The sequence below is a fragment of the Hippocampus comes genome, unplaced genomic scaffold, assembly GCF_001891065.2.
Source record: "Hippocampus comes isolate QL1 unplaced genomic scaffold, H_comes_QL1_v1.1 scaffold96, whole genome shotgun sequence".
NCBI classification, from domain to species: domain Eukaryota; kingdom Metazoa; phylum Chordata; class Actinopteri; order Syngnathiformes; family Syngnathidae; genus Hippocampus; species Hippocampus comes.
This window is the reverse complement of record NW_017806074.1, coordinates 391,226-405,342: the sequence shown is the minus strand read 5'-3', so window position 1 is coordinate 405,342 and position 14,117 is coordinate 391,226. Positions and strand designations below refer to the sequence as shown.

Sequence of the window (14,117 nt, the reverse complement as noted above, 5' to 3'; positions counted from 1 at the left end):
GGTCATCTCACTCATTGTGCTCTATTGCAGGGGTCTCAAACTTCTGTCCCTGATGGCGATTTTCCCATTCTTCAACACACCTAATTCATATCATTAGGACTGCGATCTGGCCCTGGTCCTCGAGGACACACTGTTGCAAACTTGATTTTTTTAAAAATCTAGCCTTTAGATTTTGTTGATGTAAAATTTGATCAAATTTGCCTTAAAAAAATGAAACTTTTAATTTGGACTTAAGACCAAAGGTACCCCAGTACGAGCAATAAAATTTGGCAACTTTTTTTGCACGTTTTGTGGACTTTGCTGGCCTTTTTAAGATCCGACATGGTAGCTTTATTTGTACCAGCAAGTTTATTTTTTTAAATCAGTAGTGTGCCAATACAAATGGTCAGTGGTGCTTCAATTGGAGTGGCGAGAATCTATTTCATGTCGATAAAGATCAGCATGGAATGCACTGCAGTAATGAGCAAATGGATCTACAGATGAAGCTAAATGACAATAATAATGAGGGACGGGAATCGAAAACGTTCTTTTTAAGAACCGGTTGGCTCACAGTAATTTGATTCCTCAGAATTGTTTGTCTGCATTGCCTGACAATTGTGCTAATTGCTTTTGTTCACCTGTTATGTGTCACTTTTTTTTTTTTTTTTGCAGTTGCTTGATTGGAAAATTAGAGATAAAATCACCACTGTGGAAATCCTGAGTAACCCTTCGTCGCAACATCCGATCGTCGCCTATGGCCATCATGGTAACGAAAGCGATACTTGGCACCATGAGACAAAACCGTTATCGTAACCATAACAAACAATCTCAAAAATGGATGGATACATAAAGTATATGAATAAGAAACGTAATGCCAATTGTTAACTCTTTTATTTTGGATAATTCTCAAGTCCATAAACCTGACTCCATGCACATCTACATTTTACACAAGCCAATAACACCAAGTTGTTTCACAGAGGCTAATCCATGCACAACACAGGGATTTAGTTAAATTAGAAGCATGCAATCTGCAATAACGCTGACGCTAAACCATAATTCATAGTTGCAAACATGTCCTCTATATTCATGCAAGACATTATTCTATTAACAGTATTCATCAGTCCTTGTCAAATAGAAGCTAAGCTGAACAACAATGCACATTAGAAAGAAGTAAAGGCACTACGGTGTGTGCCGCGACCGCTTAAGCATTTCGATATCGTATGATTGAATGCGTGTGTATGTGTGCGGCGGCGTCCTTCAGATGTCTTTGCCACACTCCGGGCACAGGATGTCGTCGCGCTCGGTCAGGAAACCGCGGCCCACCAGCGACACGGAACACTTCTTACAGTTGAAGCAGTCGTTGTGCCACTGGCGCTCCTCGAAAGAAATGTACTTGCTGCCTCCGAGGCCTGAAAAAACAAAATTCCCACAATTTGGATTTATGGGAATTCACAGGAATACAATGAAACAGTGTAGGACAGCAGGTTTCTCTGCCAACAGGAAGTGCTATAAAAAAATGGACAAAGGGATACAGTAGAGTGAATGTACAGTGAAACTCCTCTACAACGAAATCATGTTTGCAGCAAGAAATTTTTCACAACAGGGGGTTTTTCACTGTAGCAAATTTGAGCTCAGATGTAAACACACACACACACACACAAACGTATGTGTACTCTTTATTTTTATTCCAATAGTGCATAAGTATGAGCAGACACTTATTTGACACTTCATATCGTCAGTGTAGAAAGAAAAAAAGGGGAAAGAAATTGCGAAATTTACGATCAGCATTCGCTTTCACTTACATCAATTTCTTGGATAATGTCTTTTATTTTGCTTCCTCCGTCTCTCAAGATTTCGTATAACGCAACAGTTTTTTTTTTCGTTGTTTGGGGGGCAGGAGAGTGGGAATGATGTGAATGCATGAAGATTTTTTTCACACTAGGGGGTATTTTTGCCCATGTAGGATTCCTTCTAGAGGAGTTTCACTGCATTTGCTTACCGCTGATGGGGGTGGTGCAGGAAGCACACTTCTTGGCGTAGAGGTTGCAGAAGCAGTTGAGGCAGTAGGCAAAGTCGTCTCTGGAGGTGAATCTCTGGCCAGACAGCTGCTGCTTGCAGCCAGTGCACAGGAAGCAGTCCTTGTGCCAAGGCTGCTCACGGTAGGTCACGCCGCCGGTGGTGATGGGCTAAGATGGAGCCACAGCATGTCGACATTATAGCGCCGCCGGTATGTTATGTCAGGAGTGTGGTTTCCAGCCGTTGTCAAATGATCCCCTACCTTCTTGCACAGCACACACTGCATGGCGAATTGCTTCTCGTAGCAGGGCACGCAGAAGTTGTGGTTCTCCTTGGGGATGAAGCTCTTGGTGCCGATGGGCTGCTGGCATCGCTGGCAGGTGAAGCAAGTCTCGTGCCAGCTGTTGCCCTTGTGCTCCATCTTCCTGGAGCCTTCAACAGCGACAAAAACACAAGTGAGAACGCCAGGGTGAGAAGAAGAACCTCGCTTGATAGGATGGTGTAGTATTTTTGTTTCCGTGCCCACCAGGGATGATGGTTTTCTTGCAGTCGTGGCACTTGGAGGAGTATTCGTTGGAATAGCACTCGGTGCACAGCAGCTGCTCATCCTTGGTGGAGAAGGGTTTGTCCACCAGGGAACGCTTGCATTGGAAGCACTTGAAGCACTCCTCATGCCAGTGGCGGTCTTTGTAAGACAGATCCTACCAGGATAGGGATGCTTGTTCAGGGACCGAGAATGCATGAGTGTTTGGGTGCAGTACCCCACCAAGTTCGGCAGATGGGGCTGTTTGTCTTCTCAATAATTATAGTGTGTAATGAAGACAGACGAAGTGATTCAATTGCGAAATTAATAGATAACATTCACCCGTTTGTTCATAGTGTTACGAGGTATATCGCCTGTGGGACAAATGCGTACGCTGTGAACCTTGCCTGGCAACAAATGCCTGCCTGGTTTTGTTGATCTACATTGCAGCATTTGCGAGGAGAGAAAGTGGAATCGATCCGTGCTGCCTTTAGCAAGGCTAAAGTTGGCTGAGCGGGATTTTTTTTTTTTTTTTGGTCTTAATTTCTTTCAAACTGTGCTCTACACTTTGAACACAAAGACATTCCATTGCTCATATTTGAGCAAAGGCGAGAATATGTCTTTGTGCAGACGATATTTCATGTTAAAAGCATTTGTCTATCACAATGCTTTACTTTCATTAAAATAACACGCAGATTTCTAATACAGATAGTTTATGTCATATATTTTCTCCCATTTTTATTCATCATACATCATCATCATCATCAAGTTGCCCATGCATTTCCAAAGATCCTGCTCAGCATGACATAAATTGTATGGAAAGTTTACTGGTCATTTTCCACAATTAGAAGAGATTTGTGTGACTAAATTTAGTTTTTTTTTTTTTTTAATAATTAATCACTTGACGAAAGGTTAACTCACCAAGTATTGTACCTTAACCCCCCGACCCCCTCATCTAAAAATTACCATACATGCGTGTGTTTACACAATGCATATGTGCTCACTCTGGTATTGCAGCCAATGGGCTTCTTGCAGTCCTCGCAGGTGTTGGAGTAGAGGCTCTCGTAACATTTCACGCAGTAGGGATTCTCCTCTCGTAGGACGTACTTCTTCCCGAAGAGGGATTCTTTGCAGTAGTGGCAGTCGTAGCGGTCCGTCATTTTCACCCACGACTGATCACTTCACATTGGATTGTTGTAAAGAAAGACAAAGATGAGAGTGAAAGCTCGTCTTTTGTTACTGTGTGTATTTTTGCACATTTCAAGGTTCTCAGTGGTTTCTCCATCTCTCAGCGGGCTCTTATTTTCTTCTGGCTGCAATTGAGGAGGTTATAAATAAGCCCTATCAGTCTACTTGGGATGCGAGAGGGGCTGGGGTGCGTGCGCACACACACACAAACACACAAAACTTTTGCACATCATCGCTCACCCTGTTACTGTAAGAACCCATCAGCTAACCTCCAGCTGTCAGCGCTACAGTATCCCTTGTCACTGTGTGTATAAGTGGCTAGAATGACACTTGGAAAAATGGCTTATCGCTGCCGCAGCTGTTTGCATAGTAAACCCGACTCTGGTTCTTCCACCTGTGCCAAAATGTAGACATATAGTAGTCTATTGTGAGTGAGCAGTTATACAGGCTTTAAATCAGGGGTTGGGATACTTTTTTTCTGTTTTGCTGTCAGGGCATTTCAAAAATAGAAGTTAGATGTTTTTAGAGTTCATCTGAGGTTTTGAAAATTGTGCAGCAGGGTCAGATCAAATGCTGTAGGTTCCCCACACCTGCTTTTAATTACACAGCGTACAACCCATCTTTCCATTGATCGTAGAAAATAACTTCCCAACTCTTTTGCATTGTCCAATGTCTATTCTAGATACAGTTTGTCCCACTCAAATCAGCAAAAAAAACGCAAGATGTTACCGAAAATATTCAAAAGCCGAATGGTTTAATCTTTCCCTTCACCCCGCCCACATTCTCTCATTGTCTATCGCTGACCACCATGACTCACCTAGCGTACACGAGGATTTATCTCCTGCCTAAAAATAAAAACAGCTAATCTGAACTGCCACAAATACAATCCGCGGGGTTGGTCCGACACGTTGGGCAGCTGTTTCCCAGATAGCTGGGCTGCCTTTGATGGTGGACAAGCTAAAGCCAGTGAGATGATGAACCATCGTGTGAGTCCTGAAGGTCGACCCCTGCAAATTCTAGCACAACTGTTCTTAAGGCCTACATGTTAGGAGTGGCGTTTACAGTATGATATAACACAATATTTTTGCAGTGCTAATGATAAAGAGTCTGATGCCGCAACGATGTGATACTCAATGTTTTGGGAAGGCGCATATACAAGACAATGAATTGAAGTTATTGATGATCTTAGTTATTGATATCCGTACTGTAACTCATGATGTTCTTGCAGTATTTTGCCAACAATAATGTTAATTTACCAATATTGCTCTCACATCACGATCAATATTGTGGAGGAAAAAACATCTACAGTGCATATTGATGCCCATAAAGTAACTTGTGAAAGGACATTGTGATATTTTTACAACCGGATCTCAATAAGGTGATTTTGGAATAATTGTAAAAAAACGTCCAGAATGAAGTGAATTCAAAAACGACTCCCAAAATATAACCATAAAAATGCCTCACGCTACGATATTATTGCAATATCGAGGATATTCAGAGATGCGATACAAAACATTGGCGATGAAAATCGACAAAATACAGTCAAAAGAAAAAATGTTTTGCCTCACGATATAACTGTTAAAAACTACTCGCCGTACTCGTGTCTGTCAGCAGCAGTTTCGATATCTAATCTTGGGGTATCGTTACCATATCAGGAGAGTAAATGATAAAGTATCTCAATCTGGATGTTTTATCCTCATCTTTTGCCGTATTGCTGCTATTTTCCATCGGCGTCAGCCCTCTTTCCATCACATTTCCATTTCAAGGATACAGAAAATGTGAAAATGCCACGGAAAGGCAGTGACCATTTGCCGCCAACCTTAAAGATGCGATGGTCTGATCTCCAGCCTCAGTAATGGCATCATCTGAATGACTAAATCAAGTGAACGAGTTTAAATCAAAGGTGTCCATTAGATCAGATGTTATCTGTTCCATCCAAAGTAAAGCCTGATGCCTTCCGAAGTGAAAATGTAGTCAATTTAAGGTAGAAAATGGCCTCTGGGATGAGTAGGGGAGTACATTTAGGATGATAAAAAATCAAAGAGGCTGCTGCCCGAAGGCCTGGCGGCAGCCTCTTTGGGGGTGCCGAGTGAAGGAGAAAGATGGCAAAAAGCTGACGAGACTATGGAAGTGGGATGAAAGAATGGATGGGGAGATGAAGATGATTGGGGATGAGCGGATGATGGATGGATCGGTCTTACCTTCCTGTGTGAGGAGTTTGTGTCTGTGCAGAGTCTGGATCAGACTGAGGCAAGACTCACTGGGAGACTGCTAGTCAATTGCATTACTCCACCCATGAGGAGCTAATTGAAAATAGGGGAGGTGCAACATTAAGAGTGGGTGGGTGGTTGTTAGGCTTTTTTTTTCTTTTTTTGATCTATAAATAAAGCAGCGCTTCTCAGAGATAACCCTGAGGGCCCCCCCATTCACTCACTGATTCCCAGAGTCAACCATGCGGCCTTTTACGGTCACTCGGACAATTTACGTTCAGCTTCAGAATGCGCCATTTCTTCGCCCCAATGTTTGTAAAGTGTTTTAACATAGTTTTTGTGTATCCCCCCCTGTCTCATCTGTTTCTACCTTCACTCAGTGGGGAAGATGCATACAATCCCAATCCTGCAATGCGCTGGATATTGTATCCAGACCTAGTGATGACAGACAATCACATGGTGCCAAATTATAGCGCTATTTTCTTCATCCTCCCACACAAACTTGCACAGTGCGCAGGCACCCCAGTTCGTTCTTTCAGCCAAAGCTTCTCTTGCTTACGTTCAGGTTTTCCTGACTCGACGGTCCCTGGATTCTCTCCAGTGAGAAACACGTCAGTGGTGCTTCTCCGAGTGTTCTATTTGTGGTGCGCCACAGAGAGAATAGTTTGTGTGGGGAGACGAAATGGGGGTCTTTACAGCTGAATGTGTTCATCTGACAGATAAACCAAATCCAACAAAGTTGGGACGTTGTGTTAAACATAAATAAGAACAAAATACAATGATTTGCAAATCACGTTCAACGTATGTTAAACTGAATAAATTACAAAGACAAGATATTTAATGTTCAAAGTGACATTTCACAAGAGTAGTGTCGGATTTTTAAAAAGTGGGACTGTTATGATAGTGGATGTTATGTAAAATAATACATTTTACAAGAAGTCACATTTTATGAGATGAAATTCGAATTGAAAAGACGGTCAAGGCCTTTTCACAAGTCTCTGCACAAGCCAAGAACCTGACAAATATATTTAAAGCGCCACCCTAATCAGATAAAGCACTGCATATGAAGCGATGCATCATAAAACCTCAAAAGTGGAGAGTCCGACAAACAGGATGTCATGTCCTACTCTATTTGGCGTAATTTAAAGCAGATGACCCGCGGTGGAAAATAGGACAGAGCAACATGAGGTACTCGTTAAAGAAAACATGACTAGTAATAGATTGGATTACTTGGTCTGTCACTGACATGGGGCATATTTTCATGCATACTGTATGTCTTTGTCAAGCAGGATGATCACGAGATATTTTGACGATGCAAGTAAATGGGACAAACTCCAAAACAGAAACAAAAATGTTAAAAAGCCTCCATTATTTACAGCCAAAGAATCCCATTTAATCATGGAATGTGAATTAAAACAAACACACAAAGACTTTGTTATGTTACGGATGAAAGTTCCTATTTGTTTTTACAGTTGGAATGTTACAAGAGTATCGCCGCAATTTAATTTGACAAGCCTACTGTGAAAGCGGCGCTATTTTCCTCGAAGCATCCTTGGGTTATTTGGAAGATTTTGTAGGAATTTAGTCGTTAATAAAAGTCAGAATTATTTTTGGAATAAAGTTATAATTAAATAAAGTTGTTTTTCTCAAAAAGACTTAATCTGATGAGAATTAAGTCATAACATTCTGAGAATTAGGTTTTATTTGCCCCCGAAAATTTGAGGCAGTGCGACCAATTTATTTCTTCTACTCGCCCATGTGCAACCATTAAATTAGCTGTTTAAAAAAATAAAATAAAATAGAGAGCTAGCTAGCTAACTAGCTAGCTATATATTTTTAGCTAGCTAGCTATATATTTTTAGTGAGCTAGCTAGCTAGATAGATAGAGAAAAAGAAAGTCGAACCCAAAGAAGAAGGCAGGGCCAACGTGCGAATGACCGCCGTGATTGGCTAAATGTATGAAAAGAGGCGGGTCTTGGGGGCATCAGGCGAATCTAAGGGTTTCCCATCACTTGTAAACAATGAAGCGTGCGCAGATTCGCCCCCCCAGTAAAACGTATTGCCTCCAGAGGATACAAATCCTGATGAGTGTGAATCGTTTTGTGAGGAAAAGTTTTTGGCCAACAATAAAATTCAGGGAATTCTGTTTTCAGGATGAGTGGCTGCGTGTTATCGCTATAACAAGAAAATGGGAGGAAAAGTCAAAGCGTTTTGTAATTTTAATCCTTTGGGTATTTGACAAAAGCGTCTCATCGTCAACATGCAATAAGATTGTGGATACGCTCCCATGCTGCTGTTTTAGTGAGCAACAGAGTTGAAATGGGCTCAGCTGTCAACGATTTCAATGTGTGATCAATACCAAACTGGAAAGTCTTGGAGAAAAGTCTGAAATCTTTGATTCTGCAAACTATTTCTAGCCTGGCTGGGTGCCCCATTACTTTTGTCCAGCTGGCCCACAGTGACCCCCGCCCTTGGTGTACAGCTCAGCTGTGCAGTCCAAGGGATAAAAGTGCAGCTGTCTCGTGATGCTTCAGCTCGCCCGTGTCCTTGTGCCGCCAACGTTAAGAGGTCGGGTGGAAAGGTCAGGAAAGACGGACCCCGTTGTCGCTTTTGGACTCTTAATCATTAGGACGCCGGAGACCAATTGCACTGGAATTCCTACACCTCATCAGCGATCCTATATGCGCATCCTGGAAAACTCTTAGAACTGAGAGGGCTGGAAATGGATCCCTGCAACCGATTTGAGCGTCATAGCGAAGGTCACTCAAAGGGCAATTGTATCTGATGGAGAGGATGGAATCATTTTAAGCTTCCTCTTATGGGACAAGGGAGCAGCTTAGTGACTGGGGCAAGAATAGCGTTCATGGTGAATCTGATTGAACACATGAATCTACATATATTTTTGCCCTTATTTTCCCACAGCAACTTCTTGCAGACACACACAACCCCCCCCCCCCCAAACCTCGACCAAATAAGAAGCCTGATAATTTCTCTTTTCTATCAATGAGAAGAGATTCACTGGGAGGACAGGGCCTTTTTGGCTCTATTATTTAATCCAATAATGCTCCACATAATACAGCACCGATTCCCTTATGAATGTCATAAGACTGAGATGAAGTCCAGATGATTTCAGTAGCATACTGAAATCATCTGTTTCTCAAGCCAACAAACAAAATTTCAATGACTGGCACCAAATCACCCCTTCACGAGACGAAAAAATTTTTTAGACCAAAATACATGCCACTTGAATTAATAGCACAACTTCATAATAAAAATACCTCAATGGTTCTTTAAATATTCTGTAAATCATCAATATAAACTACTAGATCTATATATTGAAAACAGTAATCATCATGAGTGACAGGGAACCCCGGCAAATTTACAGCTCAGCGTTTTCAAATTGATGACCTTGACCTCACGCTGGCTAGGGACCATTTTAGAGCGCCTCGGTGTCACGCTGTGAAAAAGCACCGTGTTGAGATAGATTATGTTGCAGCCACCAAAGACTTTAGCAGGGTATATTGTGTTTTTGTGGCTCAAACGTGCACGGATGTGTCGGCATAAGAAAGAGCCGAGACAAAGTAGCATCCCACATTAAATCAAGAAGCAAAATGACACCTCTGCCGGAGCATATTTAGACCATTTACAACTGTCTTTAACTGTAGTTATGATTTACAGCAGGTGTGTTTTAAATGTGTTTATTAGTGTTGTGCGGGGAAGGGGCAAGTGTAAATAGTCATCAAGCTTCTTTGACCGACATTTGATCTACTGCACATTCACATTTTGGAAGAGGCCCAATTCCAATCTGAAGAGATCCAATTGTTTGGTTTTTTTTTTAAGTCATGATGCATATTCAAATATTGTTCCACTTGAGACCACCCGAAGACAGCTTGGATAGGCTCAAGCATGCCCCATGATCCTTGTGAGGATAAAGCGGATCAAAAATTGGATGGATGGATGGATATGCTATTTTGATCATCATATTGAACATTTTTCATGTTTCCCTGAAACTGCTGTCCACCCTGTCATGGAATGGAATGGAATTTATTGTCATTGCACATGCACAAATACGTAGTTTACTCAATCGCTACAACCCTTCCAAGAGGCATAAAAAACAATTCCCAAGCTTTGGAGAGAGGCACATCATGGAATTGAGTATATGAGTGTGTGGGTGTAGGTCTGTGTCCTTGGTCCCAGCCCGACGACACATTTTGATGATGTTGTCAGGCTTAATATCTCCACTCTGTCATCGTCAACATCACTTGATATGTAAATCTATACATATAAATGTTTTAGAAATTTGAAATCTGCCCATTCATCCATCCATTAGTCAACTACTAATTAATTTAGCATTCTGAATTTAATGACCTTCAGTTAGAAACACCCTACCAGGGCACGGCTCCAGGAAATTTCCCTCTCCCGGGGCTAAAAGGGGGCTGGACTTACACGCAGAGGAGCTGAGAAGATAATTTATAAATATAAAGAAGATTCTATTTTTTCTTATGTACATGGGTACCCATGACAGCAACCGCACGTTGTTATTGGCACACAGCAGGGGGGCTGGTTCAGTGCGGGTCGGGGTATCAATGTCTTGCTCAAGGAGGCCACAGCCATGTGTCCGGGGATGGCCTTCCACCGGGGGGGTCCCCCTCGATGGCAGGTGACAATCTTAACCATTTGGCCATGGCTGCCCCCATATATATTTTAGAATATCAAATAAAATGCTGGAAGGGCTTTACCGGGACTACAGAGATTTCGGACGGGACTATAAAAGCCCACACACCAGCCTCGGTGTTCCGCCATCTCTGACCCTACTAATGGCTTTGCGCAGCATCGGAAATGTTTCATGTTTCATGTCGACTTTATTGTCAAATGTGCTGTATGTGCAGCATACAGCACAGATGAAATTTCTTTCCTCTCAACTACAGGAGAGAGAGAGGAGCCGCTGCGGGTGCCCGGGCCACCATCATGTATTGTATGTAATGTAATTGAGCCCACCTGTTTCTAACAAGTTGCTCATTTTTTTTTTTGTACATTTCAAAGATATTTGCCGAGCATTCGTAGGAATCTTAGCAGCATTTGGGACACCACAGCATACACTTCATCCCCAAGCATTTTTCTCGGATTATCATAGCGATTTGTCACCTCATGTTCAGGCCAATATTGACCAAGCCTAATTTTCGCAGTCTGCGTTCGCTGCCATCGCAGTGAAGAGGGTCTATATATGACTTGGCAAATCCACGCACATTTAAACCGGTGTTGTGTTTCCAGGAAGCTAAATCCCTAAAAAGATTAGTGGGATGTTTCAACCCGGGCAGCCCCTTTATATAGGAAATCTCTTTTCTTTATTTTCTTTGTTCGCCCAAGTGCCGCTGACATGTCAACCTGATACTCCCCCGTGCAGAAACACAGACAGAATGGCTCGTGCTCACCTTGTGCAAAGTAACAAGTTTGCTTCCCACATAAAATGGTCAGCATGTACAGTTGTATGGTTGCATCGCAAGCAGTCGGAAGACAGTCCCAGTGCCTTGTGCTAAACGAGCGTTCTCTCAATTCCAATTTTACTGAGCACAAAATGGTTGGAAGATACCACATTGGATAAATAATAATAATCTATTTCGGGAGCTTTTTTTGCTCTTCAGAAAACATACCTGCAATATAGTCCAGAGGTTACCATGGCATTTACACTGCTAAAAGTGAAGTTACAAAATAACCCAGAATAATTGCCAAGTCATTTTTAACCTATCGTCAAATGAAAATAACCCAAAACATGCTGCAGTTAATAGATTGGACGTGTCCTCTGCCAAACCTTGTCAGATATGCAAAATAACTAATCTGCTGAGCAAAACCCGTAATGGTATAGTACCCAGATGCACCCTGTAGTCAGTTTCTGTCGATGCTTGACTCTTAATCTATTCTAAATTCAGTGACTGAGTGAAAGACACTCGCTTGCCATGCCAGCAACCAAAGCCCTCTGTTCCTGGGTGTGTTTATCTGGCTAACTCTGCCCGTTGCATGGCAATAGCAGCTGCCATGGCCGCTCTCCGTTGCCAGGCCTCGAGTGTCCGAAAGCAGGATCAGGAACTGAAGCCCTGAAGTGGTTCAATTCAGAAAATCCCGGAGGGTTTGCTCCAAAGTACACTACAGTATGAGTAATCGGTAAGTGGACTTCCAATAACAGGCTGTTTTCTGTGACACAAGATAGAAAAGCACTGTTGGGTATGATAAGATAGTTGTCAAGCAAACATTACATTTGCTGCTTTAGTTTCAGTCTAAATATACAGTACAGTATACGGTGTTACATGTACTCGGCCGCTGTCACTGTTTCAGTTTCCCAAGAGGCCTGTGTGCAGACTCGGATGACTGTCTTTCCTTGTATTTGCTCTGCGTATTTTCTAAGTAATCATTTATTTCCAAGTTGCAATTGCACTGATGTTATGATTAAAACCTGTTTGTCTTGTTGAACGTTTTTCATATCCATACGGCGGTACCCTGACATTTTAAAACTAGGCAGATTTGAAGTATGCTGTACTGCCAAATTTCCATCCAATCATTTTCTGAAGCATTTAGGGTTGCGGGTGATCTGGAGCCTATCCCAATTGACATTGAGTCATAGATTAGGTACACCTTGGTTTGGTTGTCAATCATTCAGGATACATAGAGACAAATAACCATTCACACTCACACTCTTCACTCTGTGGACAATTTCTTTTTCAGTGAAGCTAGCATGCTAGTTTTTAAAATGTGTGAGGAAATTCATAATAGTAAATTTCTCCAAATAATGCACATTACAATTTTTTTAAGACACCAATATACAGTACAGCAGTCACACATAAAGAGCCACTGTTCCCGAGTCAGTTTGTTTTAAAATGCATTCATTTATCCCAATCACTGACGACGGTCCACTTGCAGCTACTCCCCATACCACATTACTAATGGTGACGCTATTTTCCTCATCATGTTTCATTTTTCAGCTGTGGCAGCTGCAGCCATTTTAGAAATGTGCCTGTGAACATGTTTTCTTCCTTGCCTTAAAGAGTAGCTGTTGAAAACACTGGAGATTTTGTGTTGATCACAAGTGGCTGAATGAATTACCGGTAGTCTTAATCTACTGCTGTGCGTTTGCCTCAAATTGGAAATGTCAATATTGTTAAGACACACAGAGCAAAAGGGTCAAGGAATTAGCTCTGAGAAGTTCAGGAATCTGCTATATTATATTAAACTACAAATTGCAGTGACAGCTCAGTGGTTGGCACATCTGCTTCACAATTCTGAGGTTTGAAATTTTGCCTGCGATCTTCCTGTTTGCCCTGTATTTGTTCTCCCTTGCTTGTGTACATTCTCCTCTAGGTATACTACCTTCCTCCCACATCCTAAAAACGCGCATGTTCACTTCATTGAAGACTAAACCAAGTCTGTACAATTTGCGACACATCGAAAATGCCATCCAAAGAAATGAAATAAGAATACACGCTACCCTGACAAAATTGAAGACATTACACAATAACACATGCACAAAAAAACAAAAAAACATAAAACCCTGCATCGAAGTAGGAAATATCTGGTGAGTTGATGTTTCACCTCAAATCATTCCAGTCAAGTGAACTGAAAATATGGCTGACCGGAATGCTACTGTGTGAATGAATGCGCACTCAGAAGTGCAATGGGATATTCTGGGACGCTTTACAACACAATGAAATGCCTAATGAAATGAATCTTGGTGGCTATAAATATGCCTCGTGGTCCTTTTGGTGGGAACAAAAACTTGACAGGTTTTCCTTCAAATATTGACAGTTTGCATCCTACAATTGTGACGAGCTCGAGTTTCATCTCGGCTGTTGTATATGAAAGGTTATAATCTTTTGGCTCATGCCACCACATCATTTCTGCCAATGTCAAGTTGTTCTTGAACAACTTGCGATGTTATCGCACAGTTAGAGTATGTCCCATTTTTGCTTTTATGTTTTGTTTTGTTTTTTTCTCCCAAATCGTGCAGTTGTAGGACTGGCACCTGATCACCAGTAGGTTGGATATTTGGAGAACATTCAATATAAATGTAACAAGGCTATCATGGCTCAACGTCAGAAAACAGGTGATTGGTTGTTACCTGAGCCCTGAGCAACTGTGATGTTATTTTCAGTTGACAGTATGTGGATAAATGCCTGCCTCATGACATGACTAAAAATGACTTTACTGCAATA

The 14,117-nt window shown here is 41.8% G+C and overlaps 1 protein-coding gene across 1 annotated transcript; it reads right to left on the bottom strand.

Moving 5' to 3' along the window:
* Positions 1-851: 851 nt before the first annotated feature.
* On the bottom strand, positions 852-6,039 carry fhl2a (four and a half LIM domains 2a). Its single transcript, XM_019894577.1, has 6 exons — positions 5,908-6,039; positions 3,523-3,697; positions 2,522-2,696; positions 2,258-2,427; positions 1,979-2,165; positions 852-1,388 (listed from the first exon to the last, which is right to left on the bottom strand). The coding sequence occupies exons 2-6, from the start codon at positions 3,676-3,678 to the stop codon at positions 1,237-1,239; spliced, it is 840 nt and encodes a 279-aa protein (XP_019750136.1). The 5' UTR covers positions 3,679-3,697; positions 5,908-6,039; the 3' UTR covers positions 852-1,236.
* Between the last annotated feature and the right edge of the window lie 8,078 nt (positions 6,040-14,117).

What these genes read in the sequence shown, in the direction of transcription:
- fhl2a (XM_019894577.1), bottom strand. Translation starts at nt 3,678, where the DNA reads ATGACGGACCGCTACGACTGCCACTACTGCAAAGAATCCCTCTTCGGG. An exon ending in CAAGAAAACCATCATCCCTG is followed by an intron (nt 2,428 to 2,521) that starts GTGGGCACGGAA and finishes TCGCTGTTGAAG; the next exon opens with GCTCCAGGAAGATGGAGCAC. An exon ending in AGTGTGTGCTGTGCAAGAAG is followed by an intron (nt 2,166 to 2,257) that starts GTAGGGGATCAT and finishes GCTCCATCTTAG; the next exon opens with CCCATCACCACCGGCGGCGT.